General features: G+C 39.5%; 1 protein-coding gene and 1 pseudogene across 1 annotated transcript; both read left to right on the top strand.

Moving 5' to 3' along the window:
• The first annotated feature begins 2,446 nt into the window (after positions 1–2,446).
• On the top strand, positions 2,447–5,155 carry LOC148738371 (uncharacterized; annotated as a pseudogene).
• A 1,472-nt stretch (positions 5,156–6,627) lies between these two features.
• LOC111341109 (uncharacterized) lies at positions 6,628–12,983 on the top strand. The gene is made up of 6 exons (XM_088750863.1): positions 6,628–7,452; positions 8,595–8,921; positions 9,375–9,497; positions 10,023–10,145; positions 10,512–10,655; positions 11,875–12,983. The coding sequence occupies exons 2-6, from the start codon at positions 8,603–8,605 to the stop codon at positions 12,228–12,230; spliced, it is 1,065 nt and encodes a 354-aa protein (XP_088606989.1). The 5' UTR covers positions 6,628–7,452; positions 8,595–8,602; the 3' UTR covers positions 12,231–12,983.
• Positions 12,984–13,735: the final 752 nt, after the last annotated feature.

Below are 13,735 nucleotides of genomic sequence, written 5' to 3'. Positions count from 1 at the left end.
GTCTGATTTTTTTATTTTTTACGGGATATTTTTCAAGGTGACCTCAAAGGCACCCAGTTTCCCCCCCCCCCCCCCCCCACCTCCTTAATTTAGCCACAAAAGTCGAACGCTGCTGAAGCCGTATTTTCAACTCTAACGAGCTTTCTATTTTATATGCCTAAGATTAACCCTCTGCCACTACGTTAACGGTCAAATGATTAAACCGTATATAGTTTTCACTGAGTTACAAATTTTTCAAAATACTTACCTCGAGCACTGAAATTTGTGATGCGTGAGGTACATGTGGTTGAAAGATATTGTCTCTTATGTGGGACCTGATCTAGAGTCAAATCTGTTACAGCCTATAAGCACTTATACCTAATAAGTAAATTATGGAATAAAACTTTTGGGCACTCCTCATGGCGCGCCGCACAGAGCTTTGCAAATTTCACAAATATTCGCCATTTTGATCGAAATCAAAGATAACGCGATCCGACCAACAGGTAAATTTGGGATCTGAGGACTTGTTACAAATCATATATTAAAACTGAAGAGCGAATTTTTATATTAAAAAATACAGATCATGCGACTTTTTCGCCGTTAAGTTGAAAACATTAGTGTTCTAAAGAGGAAAGACCTGTGTTTATAGTTCATAAATTATGTAAATTAGTGTTAATTAAAATTGTGTCCACAAAAATTTTTTTCTGCAATGTTCTTAAAAACACAAAGAGCTGTCTCTTTTAACTGAAGAGCATATTATTCCACATTTCTAAGGCAAGGTATTTTTTGAGTTTATGGCCATTTTTATCTCCCACGAGGCGCTGATTAAGTAAAACAACTGTGTTTGTTTTGCACGCTTATCGCCAACTTATTCAGTTATCATCAACCACAGAGAAGGTGGACATCGAAGATCTTACCAGTAATATTTCCTTAACCTCTCTTCAGTAGTAAGAGATATTTTTTTCCGGCAAGACGCTACAGAGCTCGTTTTCCTAACAGCCTCTTTTATCCTATGCCGGATTATTTTTCCCTTCTTCGAAACTTTGTTTACTTCGCTGTAATTCAATTAAAATCCGTTGGGATCTACACCAGTTGTCACGTAACATTTACTGACTTAACTGCGCAAGCATTCATGCTGTAGTGTTTGTTTATCGGAAAGATGTCTGCCGAACCCTTAAATTGTTCTCTTTACGAAATAGTGCAGACTCCGTGTGGGTCTAGTGGGGAAGAAACGAAGCACGTTTTGCTCTCCGACTGCAACGCAGATATATCCGCCCATTTAGTTAGCTGCCATTTATCCAAATGCAGCGCTATTACAGAAGCCGAGCTAATCATGGCAAGGACGGGAATACAACATTTGTCGAGAAGTCAACTCGCGGGTATGACAATCTGCCCGAGGCACCGACACTCACTAGGAAGATTCTGGAGGGGTCCAAGATCCTGCCAATACCCTGCCCACACCGGAAAAACTACAAGTGTGTCGGCCAGCCACGTTGTAAACTTTCAAATGGCCGACCAAGTTAAACTTATATTTGGCGTAATCGCTGCTGTTGGATCACGTAAGTACCATAAGCCTTAACTTGTGGTTCGCTAGTTCTATTTTCCAGCCCTGCACTCCTACAAGTCTACCCTTACTATACACTACTCCTAAAATTTTCTGTTATTGTTGCTCACATGTCAACTTTCCCGTAGCTCATACTAAACTGCCGAATAAATTTCTTCCTTTTTCTAAATACTTTTGGTTTTCTTTGTTTTCTTTTTGTTTTCTTTTTGTTTTTTGTTTTTGTTTTATTTCTGTTTTTTTTTTTTTTTTTTTTTTTTTTTTTTTATACTGGCCTGCTTAGCTGGCAACTTAGTGAGCGGCAATACTCTGGAGCGGAGGATCGGGTGTGTAAATTTCTTCCCATTCTCCTCGCGTCGACGCACCTTACCGCTCAAGAATACTCTTCCTTTTAACACACACACAAGGACGTCAGCTGGTCAGGCCTGTAATATTATGCATTACGATCGCGAGTTATTAATCGTTTGCACTAATCTATAGCTGTCTGCACCCCCTGCCGGAAGAAGCATGCTGAACGATTATTGAGTTTAAGATGGCGGGGTTCTGCCGAAGGTTCACAAGACCAAGAGGGAGCAATTTCTGAAAGGTTTGTTGGATCTATTTATTGTCCCTGAGATTCCGTACTTTTCTCACAATGTATTTAGCTTGCGCATGCCACATCAACCATGTACACTAGGCAAGGAACTCAGAAAAATAATGTGTTAGTAGCTGTGGAATAAACTTAATATCAAAATAACACTGCTGGATAAAAGATGAATCCCTCCTTTTTTTCGCAAATTAACCCCTATATATGCCTTTCCGTACTGAGTCTCTCAATAAAAAGAGGCATTATAGCTGATAAAGCATGTTCAGAAATGCACGTTTACCTTTCCCGTTATTAGTGAGACTGTCTTATCTCTCAGACCAGCCAGATCGGATGCGAAAGCTGCTATACAAGCACATTCGGCCAAAATGGAGACCACTCCATTCCGTCATTTTCTCACTCCAAAGCCTTGCTCTAGTCCCGGCTGGGGTCCAGGGAGTGCTCAAGCAACCTCTCTTCGGAGCACCGACACAGAGATTCTCAGCACTTACAACGCAGCGATGGACAAAATTGCCAGCAATATTACTTGCACGCGACTACCACTAACTTCACAAATGGACTCATGGGATGAAAGCACTGCAGCACAACGACAATACTGCATCCACAAAGCGGCTGAAGACTGCATGCTGGTGTGCGATGTGATAGCCCCAAACGACGGTAAGCGGCTTTTTCATGCCTTGGTATCTCCGGGTGAAGAAAAGAATGATAAAGCAAAACGCTACTTGAAGACTGATTTTCGCGTTCATTGCAATCCAGCGGAGGCTGTATGTCCTGATCATTGCCGTAAGCTCGCTCTTAGTGATGAACAAGATCTCGACTTCCAGGAAAATTGTTCCCACCAACACACAGAAAACTGTAATGAGTGTCAAAATCAGCGAAATGTCCTTGATGAAGTCGAAGACAAAATTCGAGGACCGTCTTGGAGGCCTTACAGCAGCGAGCAACGAGATGATCTCCTCTATGACTTCAAGCTGGTAAAAACCGACGTTTTGCAGTGGAAGGCTCACATTGTTCGCTCCATAAACCAGGAAGCAGCAAAGCAAGATCAGCTGAAGATGATAAGCACCAGTCAAGACTGTGCATTAGTCATAATGGACTGGGCAATAAGATTTATCCAGCTCAGATTTCGTGAGAAGCAGTCCGATTGGTTCGGCAAGAGAGGAATGAGTTGGCACATCTCGACAGTGATCACAAGTGATCCAAACCACAAAGGAAAACTAGAACTGCAGTCCTATGCCCATCTGTTTGCAACATGTCAGCAGGATTGGTTCGCCGTGTGTTCCATCGTAGAGAGTACACTAAAAGAAATTAAAACCAAGAAGCCCCACATCACTCAAGTTTACCTAAGGTCCGATGAAGCTGGCTGTTATCATAATAATTCTCTCATTGCCGCAGCAAGAGACATCGGTCAGCGGGCAGGTATTGAAGTCTTTCGGTATGACTTTTCAGAGCCACAGTATGGCAAGGATGTGTGTGATCGTATCCTGTGCCCAATGAAAACATGCATCCGACGTTTCTGCAACGAAGGACACGACATTCTAACAGAGGGAGACATGAGAAAGGCACTCTCTGAGAGACCAGTGAAAGGTACATCCGCGTGCGTATGCGAAGTTGACGAGTCTAAGAGAACCTTAGAAGTGAACAAGATAGATGGTTTTAGCAAGCTACACAACATCCAGTTTGGGGAAAAAAGTATACGTGTGTGGAGGTCGTACGGAATAGGGCGTGGCAAGGAGATTTCTTACGACCAGCTAGTTTCAAATGACCAAGGGGACACCGCTCTCGTTGTAAGTAAGAAGTTCTTCCCTTTTCACAATGCACGTGTGTATGAATACACAGTTCCTGGAACAGAGGGTTCAAATGAAGACGATGATTTGAACGATTCAAAGATGGACATGTTTGAATGTTCGGAGCCTGGATGCGTGAAGAGTTTCCAAACGTTTTCAGAGCTCGAGTTACATTTGAACGTAGGGGACCATTGTGTGAAGGATGAAAGGCTGTCAGAAAGAGTATATGATAAACTCCGTAGAGATTGTGCAGAGAGGTTTACTACATCAGTCAGCATCACTGACGAACCACAGTGCGAAACTAGTACTCACCAGGTTGTACGTGACTCAATGTCTCCAGTAAACACTGTCAGTATAGGCTGGGCCCTAGCTAAGCCACGAGCAGGATCCACTAGAGTCAGTGACAAAGTGAAGAACAGCAAAGTTTGATCTAGGCGAACAATCAGGGCTAAAAGCTGACCCTCAGCAAGTTTCAAATGATATGCAAAAGGCAAGAGACGAGCAGAACAATAGTTTGATTGATCAAGACGAGTGGCTTACCAAGAGCAGGGGTTTTTCTCTCGCCTCATAGCAAACAGAAAAAGGCAACGAACACCCTCAGAAATCGAGCAAAATCCGAAGGAACTGTCCCTAGAGGAAGAAGAAGCTGAACGACAACGGCTGATGGAACACATCCTTAATGAACTAAAGCCGCAGCACCCTCTGTCCTACGATGCCTTTAATCTGTGCGAGTGCGCAAAGGAGAATAAGCTTAGTCTATTTAATGTAGCAATACTCAAAGAAATCTTGTCGTTTTTTGAAGTACCATTTAAATCAAGAGACAGGAAAAAAGACCTTATTGAGCCACTCATGTCATTTATACAGGAATGCCAATGCTTTGATTAAACTATATCAGAAGCTGCATAGCCCAGGAAAACAAATGATGGTGCCTGTGGAGTCAGTTTGTTTTAGAACAATAGGCACAGCCTCAAAGTAACCTGATAAACAGTTGTACTCAGCGAAGTAATGTACTCACTTCTGAAAAAAATCGCGAAAATCTCTCAAAATTTGTCATTATTAAGTTTGTGGCGATGTTCTTAACACGCAAAAATTAAAAGAGAAAAAAGAAAGGAAAAAATACTACCCTGACCGTGGGAGATGTTAGTAGCATTTACGCGTAAATATAGGTTTGTGATTTTCTTAATTTCGAGAAATTAATGATATGTGAATTTTGCAGGAGTTTATTAAAATGCCAGTTTGAATCATTTGTATTATTTTTCAATTTCACCCGGCAGGATTCTCGTACTCTCGATGGCTCAATCATATTGTATATCTTCGGGATTCGCGTTTGGTTCGACGACAAGACAAACCTCTGAAACTAGATTTTGCGTGACCAAGCGTAACTGACTCAGTCAAGTTGAAAAAGTAAACATGTAAAATTCACCTCTTCAACAAATGCCGTTTTAAAATTATGGATATATGACTACAGTATATAGGAACTGTGGAACGAGAAGAAGTTCATCTCAATTATAGACGAAACTTTTAATTTGCGAAAACAAACCTGAAAAATTCATGCTTGAACGTTTTTCGAACCCTTGACTTATGCAACACCGCCGGTTCAGCGCTCTAACCATTAGGCTAACAAACCAACTGTGATGCCATTCTACAAATGATGGTGAACAACTTGCTAACCACTTAAAAGGAAAACTTTAGCAAATAGCTGAAAGAAATGGTCAAATCTGGCAAATTGGCAACAATAATAAACACGAGTGAAATGAACAACTTCTTCAACAACAAATTCCGTTGGCACGTCGTTGATAACTGAAAACAAAGGCTAGCGCCCTTGAACATTAAGTAAGTTTCTCAAATCCAAAAGGGGTACAACAGTAACGTTTCCACTTCTATAGAAACTATTGTTTGCATGGTCAAATATTGCTACGGAAACTATTTTGGATGCGTCTGTCGAAAAACAAGGAATGCATGCAGCTAATTTGCATATGACTACAGAGAAAGATTTTTCTGAAACATTTCCTCCATGCCATGTAAGACGGACAAAACAATTTTTTTTATCGATTTTGATACTTCATTTAGGAGTCGGTACTTTATCTTCAAGCAGTTTTAGGCCGTTAGGGCTTAGAAATCGGATTCATGTGCGGATCATGTTATCTTTGGTTTCGATCAAAATGGCGAATATTTGTTAAATTCGCAAAGCTCTCTGCGGCGCGCCACGAAGAGTGCCCAAAAGTTCTATTCCATAATTTACTTATTAGGTGTAAATGCTTATAGGCTGTAATAGATTTGACTCTAGATTAGGTCCCACATAAGAGAAAATAGCTTTCAACCACATGTACCTCACGCATCACAAATTTCAGTGCTCGAGGTAAGTATTTTGAAAAATTTGTAGCTCAGTGAAAAATATATACAGTGTGATTATTTTACCGTTAACATAATGGCAAAAAGTTGATCTTAGACATATAAAATAGAAAGCTCGTTAGAATTGAAAATACGGCTACAGCAGCGATCGACTTTTGTAGCTAAATTATGGAGGTCCGGGGGGAAACTGGGTGCCTTTGAGGTCACCTTGAAAAATATCTCGTAAAAAGTGAAAAAACCAGACTGGTTCAAAATAAATGCAATATTTGTTGATGGGATAGAAGTCTCGACTTTTACAGTAAAAATCAGGGAAATCGGTGAAGGTCCGAAATTTGCCTTATCCGTTCTTAGGCGGACAGCCTCTTAATTAAATTCCAGGCGGGATATTCATTTAAGAGAGCAAAATCTAGTTATTTCTTGGACGTCTTAAAATTATTATCATTACTATCGTGTCTTCTGAAATTTATTATCGTTAGTTATGGTTCGAATCTTCTTTAGAGAAATCGCCGAGAAATCCTAAGTAATCCTTGGTCAATGCAGTGGGAAAATGCATTCAAATTATGTTAACTCTTTCGCTTTTCCATCAAATGTTAAATTTCAGATATATAATCGCCTTTACGGGGTTTAACTCATTTGCCTGCGCTATTTTTCAACTCCGACAGCTGCTCGTCTGCACATTTTTAAACATTAAAAGCCTTTATATTGAAAAAGAAGAAAATTTAAAGCCCTTAGAGAGTAAGCAAAGCCGCTTTAAAGAAGGCGTAACAAATGCATATGGTTTGAATTGTACCAGGGGGTAAAATTAATTATACAGAGAAAACTATATCTTTTATGATAGATGTCAATTCTTCGAATACCCAAAAATATACATGTTTTTTAATGAAAACAAAAATATGCCTTCAGTCAAGACAATAGCAACCTGTCGCGATATGAAGATCATTTTAGCACATGTTTAGTGAAAACAGAACCTTAGGGTGTTTGTCATTGGGATAGGTTAATTAACGTCCCGGTTGGATGTAAACCTCATTTAACAAACCTCATCAGTTGATGTGTCTCCCTCAACAAATTTACAACGTTGCTGGAGCAGTTAAAGACTACTGAGCGATTTCAACAAGAAACCTAAAGCAAAGTTTGTTCCGTCAACATTTTTGAGATGTAAGCATTTCAGAGGAGAGAAAACGTTCCCAAAGGTAAGTCAGTATTTGTTTTCTCTGACATTAAAAAAAAAAAAAAAATGGTATACGTTTCATACGAGCTGTACTGTCTTATACAAAAAAAAGCCTGATGATGAAGGTTTCGGGAAAAGTGAGCGTGCTTCGCCGAGTGGAAGCTCCAACAGAATTGTTCAACTTTATCAAATCAAATCCTTTTCATTCTAAGGAACTTTGGCTCGTACCTTCCGATCAACCACAACTCCAAACGCTGTTGGTACTTGTTGATAACTCACGAAACACTCTTAAAGACGTTCTTAAAGGGAAGAAAGGGCTTAAAAAAAGGGTTGCATGACCAACCCAGGCGAAATAGCTACACGTATCCGAGAGACACTTGAAACCCGGTCTTGAACAGAAGTGAATTAGTTTAGAGCTGAGTTGCTAGCTACCTGAAATAATAAGCAAAATTTCCTTACGAGAAAATGGGCACAATAAAAGATGAAAAAACGCGAATCGACCGTTTGAACTCCAAGCGAAGATCATGTAGAATCGAGATTTGCATTCAAATACAAACAATTTTCCCAACATCCAAAAGACTGAAAACTAGGAAGCTTGTCTATCGGCTAAAATTTGAACAACCATGGATTTTAATATTGAATCACATCTAGATTACGTAATACAACGACACCCCTAGAAAGATCATAAATAAATAAATTCTTCACAACGCTGGGACAAGAATGTACGTTATTTGCTAATAGGGACCTTTATCGCTCGTTATATTCTGTTCCGTACATTTAGATTGAAAATTGTGGTGCACACTGAATTCGCTGTCGGAAGCTGCTGCTTGGGAAATCGCTGCTTGTTGATGCAACAACAGGTATTAGCAGCCAAGTCTTGACAATTGTGTGTACACACCCTAAGAGAAGGATGAGATAGTTTCTCTTCAGCCACTGATAGTTTTGTAACTTTCGAGCTTGTGAGTTTTGCAGTAAATTGACCAACTGTAGTTTCTGACAAATAACTTACACAACTTGCTCATAGTCTAAGTTCCTAACTCATCGGTACTAAATTTCCAGCCACGACTTCGTCAGTTAAACAGATCTACCATTCTGTTAATAGGTCTAAAGTCGTCTTGCTTTTTCCCATATGTAATGTATTACCAACTTTTCTTACTGTTATAGGGGGAAATATGGATCAGACAAACATCGCCAAAACCATTCTATATGCCACCCTTGTGTGTTTGATTTTGCATAAGATAACCGCTCAGCAGTGTAAAAGTGATACCTCAATATTCAGCACGATGCTTAGGAGACACATTTATAACACGCTTAACAACTCAAGTGCTTTGCAGTGTATCCAGGCCTGCAACGAAGATGTCAGATGTCAAAGTTTTAATCATGTCATTCTGAAAGATATCTGCGAGTTGAATGACCGAACCAAAGAAGCCAGACCTGAAGATTTTATTCCTGATCCTCACCGGTATTATTCTAGAAGAAAGAAGAAATTGGGTTGGTAAACGTAGCGGACTGTGCTCATAAACATGATACAATGTGAAATACAATGTGAAAATGATTTTTGTTTGTTCCGATTCTTAATCAATCAGATCAAATTTATATTTACGAAAAAGGTTCTGGACCTTCTCTTATTTTGAAAAAAAGGGGATTTTCAGGGAAATCTTATCAGTGCACTCTTTAAGAAGTGAGAAGCTGAAAGGAAGTAATAACTAATTCGTGGTTTTATTTTCTTGTTGTATTGATGGGTATTGTCTCTTATAAAGTGTCTCTATTATACAAAACAGGACCAGTTTAATTTCTTGACGGAGATGGTAAGTATTTGAGAACCATGAAACTCCCTTCCATCATCAAGGAAGAGACAAAAAAGACAAGAAAACAAAACAAATCAAAAACACTGCCATCACTCTCAATCGTCATCTTTTAATGACGTTTACATCTGTACTCTAGATATTAACGAATGCGACTCCTCGGTTATTCCTTGCGATCCCCTTGCCTCCTGTCTAAATACTGCCGGATCATTTGTATGTTTATGTCAAAGCGGATACACTGGAGACGGAAGAACCTGCACTGGTAAGCATTAAATAGCTTAAAATAAGTAAAATAAATGTTTTGGGCGTTGGGCCTATAATCTGGTGGTCTCTGGTTCGAGCCCTCCACCCTGCTACTCAATGGCTTAGTTCTCGAACGGTCCCTCGTTTAACTCATTTGCTGAACTTTGTATATAGCCAATTGGTCTGCCACCGGCCAACTCGAGATTTTAAAAGCTCTGTTGATTAATACTGTTTGTTTTTATTTTTTTCGTATTGGCCCCGAAAAGCCACATTTCGAGAGTGGCTAATTAATTAAATTTACATACTTACATGGGACAGTTTCTAAATTTACATTATTGATGAGGATGTTTAGGGCATCATAAGGTGGGACCAAACGAGATTAAAAGACCACAGCAACAAATAGAACTTTTCTTTTTTGACACGCCCAAGGCCCGACGTAGTGATTTTGGTGGACAAATAAAACAACCGGAAATATCTAAGGATTCAATGCTCCAAGCACCTCAAAGATGAATGTTTTGTGACATGACGGTCTGATTTATTTTAGATGCAGATGAATGCAGTTTTTCTGTAAGTCCGTGTGATGCAAATGCAATATGTGAAAACACCGTAGGATGTTTCAACTGTTCCTGCAAAACAGGATACAGTGGAGATGGTTTGACTTGCACAGGTCAGCTGAGATCATTACCTCTTTCTTGCCCCTGATTTCCTTTTTCAATCCTTCACTGTCAGTTATTTGGTAGCTTGGTTCGTCGTTCATTAAAAGAAAGTTTTTTTTTATGTTTGGTTATTGATCCTGCTTCCTGTTGCTTGCATATTTGATTTCTCTTCTATGATGACATTCCTGTTCGTTTATTGAGAAACAGACGTGAAATTCATTCATAAGTTCCCCTTTCAGCTAATATGAATCTCGATTCTAGCCAACCAAAGCTCCTGTTTGCCCAGATACGAATCAAAGGTTGAGGAGTCTTATCTAAGATTAAGGTGATTAGTCTTCCATTAAGTCTTCTTTTAAATAGTATTTAATCATTATCAGATATCGATGAATGCGCTGAAGGATCCCATGAATGTCTTCTCGACCTTGCGTCTTGTATCAACACCTACGGATCATACAGCTGTTCCTGTAATGCTGGATATACAGGAGATGGCGAAACAAGTTGCGAGATAGCGCTACCGGAAGGTAATTACAGCGTAGTACATTCTTTAATGCTCCGATTTTTTACCGAAGCTTAACTATTTTAAGGTTTTTTTTTTTTCAGAGAAGCTTGATCAGTTTAGCACTAGTGTGGTCTAGCTCTCGTCTGATGATTGAAATTAGTGCTATAAATCCCCTATTGGGTATTTTTTAACAACTTAAAAACCAAGAGTAAGGTCGTTGCTGGAACGTCTGAAACTGAAGAAGCAAGTTGGTGTCCAGCATTTACACTTATGGAAAAATAGTAAACTCTTTAATCAAAAGATTGGAGAACGCAATTTTAATGAGGAATTTGCCTTCGGAAACTCGTTTTCATATTAGGTCATACTGTCATTAAGCTTAATTTTGCGGACATCATTGAAACTCTTAGCTAATGGCTAAGGTTACCGGCTGGTAAATAAAAAATTTCACCTTCCCATATTTATCGACCTGACATTTTTCCTCGATGAAAAAAAGGAAGAAAGGAAAGAAAACGGAAGCCACTTAACTACATTTTGTGTTACTCCTAATTTGTATTTTAACCATTAAATTTTCTATACGGCCAACAGGATTTTTATAGTTTTGGTATGTATTTAACATGTAAAAAGTATTGTTAAATAAAAATTGGATTCTGACGAGTCTTCGCCTTGAAATCGAGCTTTAAACTTCCCGCTTTGGTGACGCCTATTGAAGGTGACCGTGAGTCGGGGAAAAAAAGAGATTGGGTTCAGAATGGGTCGTGACGTCAAGTCAGGAACGCGCCAAATCCCGCCAGTGGTTCATTTCACTGTTTTTTTCAGTAAGGTAAAGAGTTTTCGGCGACATAAATATGCCCGATAGATGTGTTGTAAAAGTAATGCGTTTGTCAAGCAAAGTAACAACACGACGCTTCGAAACGCTCCTGGAGTGACGTCACTCATCCCCAATCTTCCCTTACGCGGTCAACTCCATTGGGCGTGGCCGAAGCGGGAACTTTAAAGCTCGATTTTAGGGTGAAGAGGCGTCAGAATCAATTTTTTTTTTTTACTTTTTTACAGGTTAAAGAGATACCAAAACAATAAAACCCCTGTTGGCCGTATAGACACTTTAATCGGTTTATTGTCAGGGAGTGTAATGCCCTGCTTTGATCTCGCTATTAGCCAATCAGAGCGCGCGTTATATTGACCAAAAACCATGCTATAATAGAAAAATGCGTACAAATATACCCTTGCAATTAACTTATCAGAATGCGAGAATTACCAATCTCTGAGCACAAGCGACAGAAAAACCTCAAATACAAGGGGGTGCTACACCTGTGATAGCTCCCTCACTGGTTGGTATCGTTTCAAGGATGCTGCAGGTACGCGTATGCCTACCACATGCCCACCTACGAACAGGTGCGACGCATGCTCAACTGGTTGGCTAAACGGAGTTCACCCTACTACAGCTGACGGAAAAGTTACGAGACAGGTCTGCTTTAACTGGAATTCAAACTGCTGTAACTGGAACATCAACATTGAAGTGAGGAACTGTGGATCTTATTTTGTTTACAAACTTCCCCCAGCACCAGTTTGCACTCTGCGATATTGCAGCACAGATTAGCTAACAGTGACAATACACCGAAAAAGGAACAAAAAATGTTTTTATATTGGCGGCAGCTGCAATATTGGAAGTAAACTGAACAACAAGACCTTCTGAAAGGATTCTGTAGATATAAGACAGACTCCTGAGATAAAGAAGATTGGTAATGATACCTTATTTTGGAGATGTGTTCTCAGACCTCTTACTTCAACATTAGCTTTGGGTTTGCGATTGATTTTATGTATTTGTAGCAAATTCAATGAACATGTAAATGGTTCATTATTGGTTTCCTATAATTGTTCAAAATACATCATTTTAATCTTCCCAATGGTATTTGGTATTTCAATTTTCGGTTTTGCATCCAGTCTATGTATTTCCAACAGAATGTAAATAGATGAATGGTGTGGTTTCTTACCATTCAATTTTCTATAATTCTAAGTAAGAAACCTAGTGGTCTTTCATTGTGTAGCTGTCTCTTTACACGTTCATTAAATACATATTGATGTGGGTGTAATATATCTATAGGACATGCGTAATTACAGGATCATGAGGTTCGTAAATAATGAGGACTATTATAAGGAATGAGATATGGGGTTTCAAATGGGAATTTCGAAGCCTTTCTACAAAAAAATCCGCTGGAATACCCCAAAGCGTATTTCAGATTGCCCGGAGTGCATCTTTTTCGTTCTTGATATACCCGGTTGTGAAATAAAGTTTGTTGGGTATGAAATTTAAATAAAAATATGGCATTAAAATGTGTTGTTGTAAATCTTACATGGCGTTTGTGTGTTGATATGTAGCAGTGCTCATCGATCATTAGGATATTTTTAGCCTTGTATTTGGCCTGGTTTGCTTTTTCATAGTATACTGCACTTGGTTCAATGGACCTTTTTACGAATCCTTACGATATTGGTAGGCCTAGAAATGGTAAAATGGTAAAATCTATTTAACATGTTAACATACAATAGGGCTCCTCCAAACAATAGGGCCCCTCCCCTGACCCCATTCCTACCCAATCCTCCCGCCCTCCAACATCACTCCGTGTGAGTGTGAGTGGACTGATAAATTTCCAAAACAAAACATTTTGCTACTGCCAACAGCTCAACGAATTTTTCGAAACTTAGCCGAATTGTGAAGTGTATGAGCCAGAGCGGTTTAAAACGCGGTCCGATAGACTACACTCACCACATTGTTCGAATACAATGCCGTACGAGAAATCCTTACAAACAAGCAAGTGCCCTCGTCCGTAACCTTGAAAATTGCTACAATATCCGTAATAATTCCGTAATGTTACGATCCTCATCCGAACGGAAAAATAAAGGCGAAAACAACAAGCGATATAAACACAGGTGCAACGATTTGACCTGGTGTCGACTTACAAAATCTGCTTACAGCCCATCCCTCTTATCCTCATTTAATTGCTCATTGTTCTTCTTCTTTTTTCAATCAACCCGTTTAGAATGCTTATTTTTGCCCAGCAGAAAACGAGAACTGATATAGGCTAGAGACTGTCTGTTCCACAGCTG

Source organism: Stylophora pistillata, chromosome 2 (genome assembly GCF_964205215.1).
Source record: "Stylophora pistillata chromosome 2, jaStyPist1.2, whole genome shotgun sequence".
Classification (NCBI taxonomy): domain Eukaryota; kingdom Metazoa; phylum Cnidaria; class Anthozoa; order Scleractinia; family Pocilloporidae; genus Stylophora; species Stylophora pistillata.
Note: the sequence above shows the minus strand (reverse complement) of the source record. Positions and strands in the feature narration are given on the sequence as shown.

Excerpts from the sequence above, each read along its gene's own strand:
- LOC111341109 (XM_088750863.1), top strand. The coding sequence starts at position 8,603 with ATGGATCAGACAAACATCGCCAAAACCATTCTATATGCCACCCTTGTG. Across the intron at positions 8,922-9,374 it reads TAGAAGAAAGAAGAAATTGG|ATATTAACGAATGCGACTCC; the intron begins GTTGGTAAACGT and ends TCTGTACTCTAG. Across the intron at positions 10,656-11,874 it reads CGAGATAGCGCTACCGGAAG|AATGCGAGAATTACCAATCT; the intron begins GTAATTACAGCG and ends TTAACTTATCAG.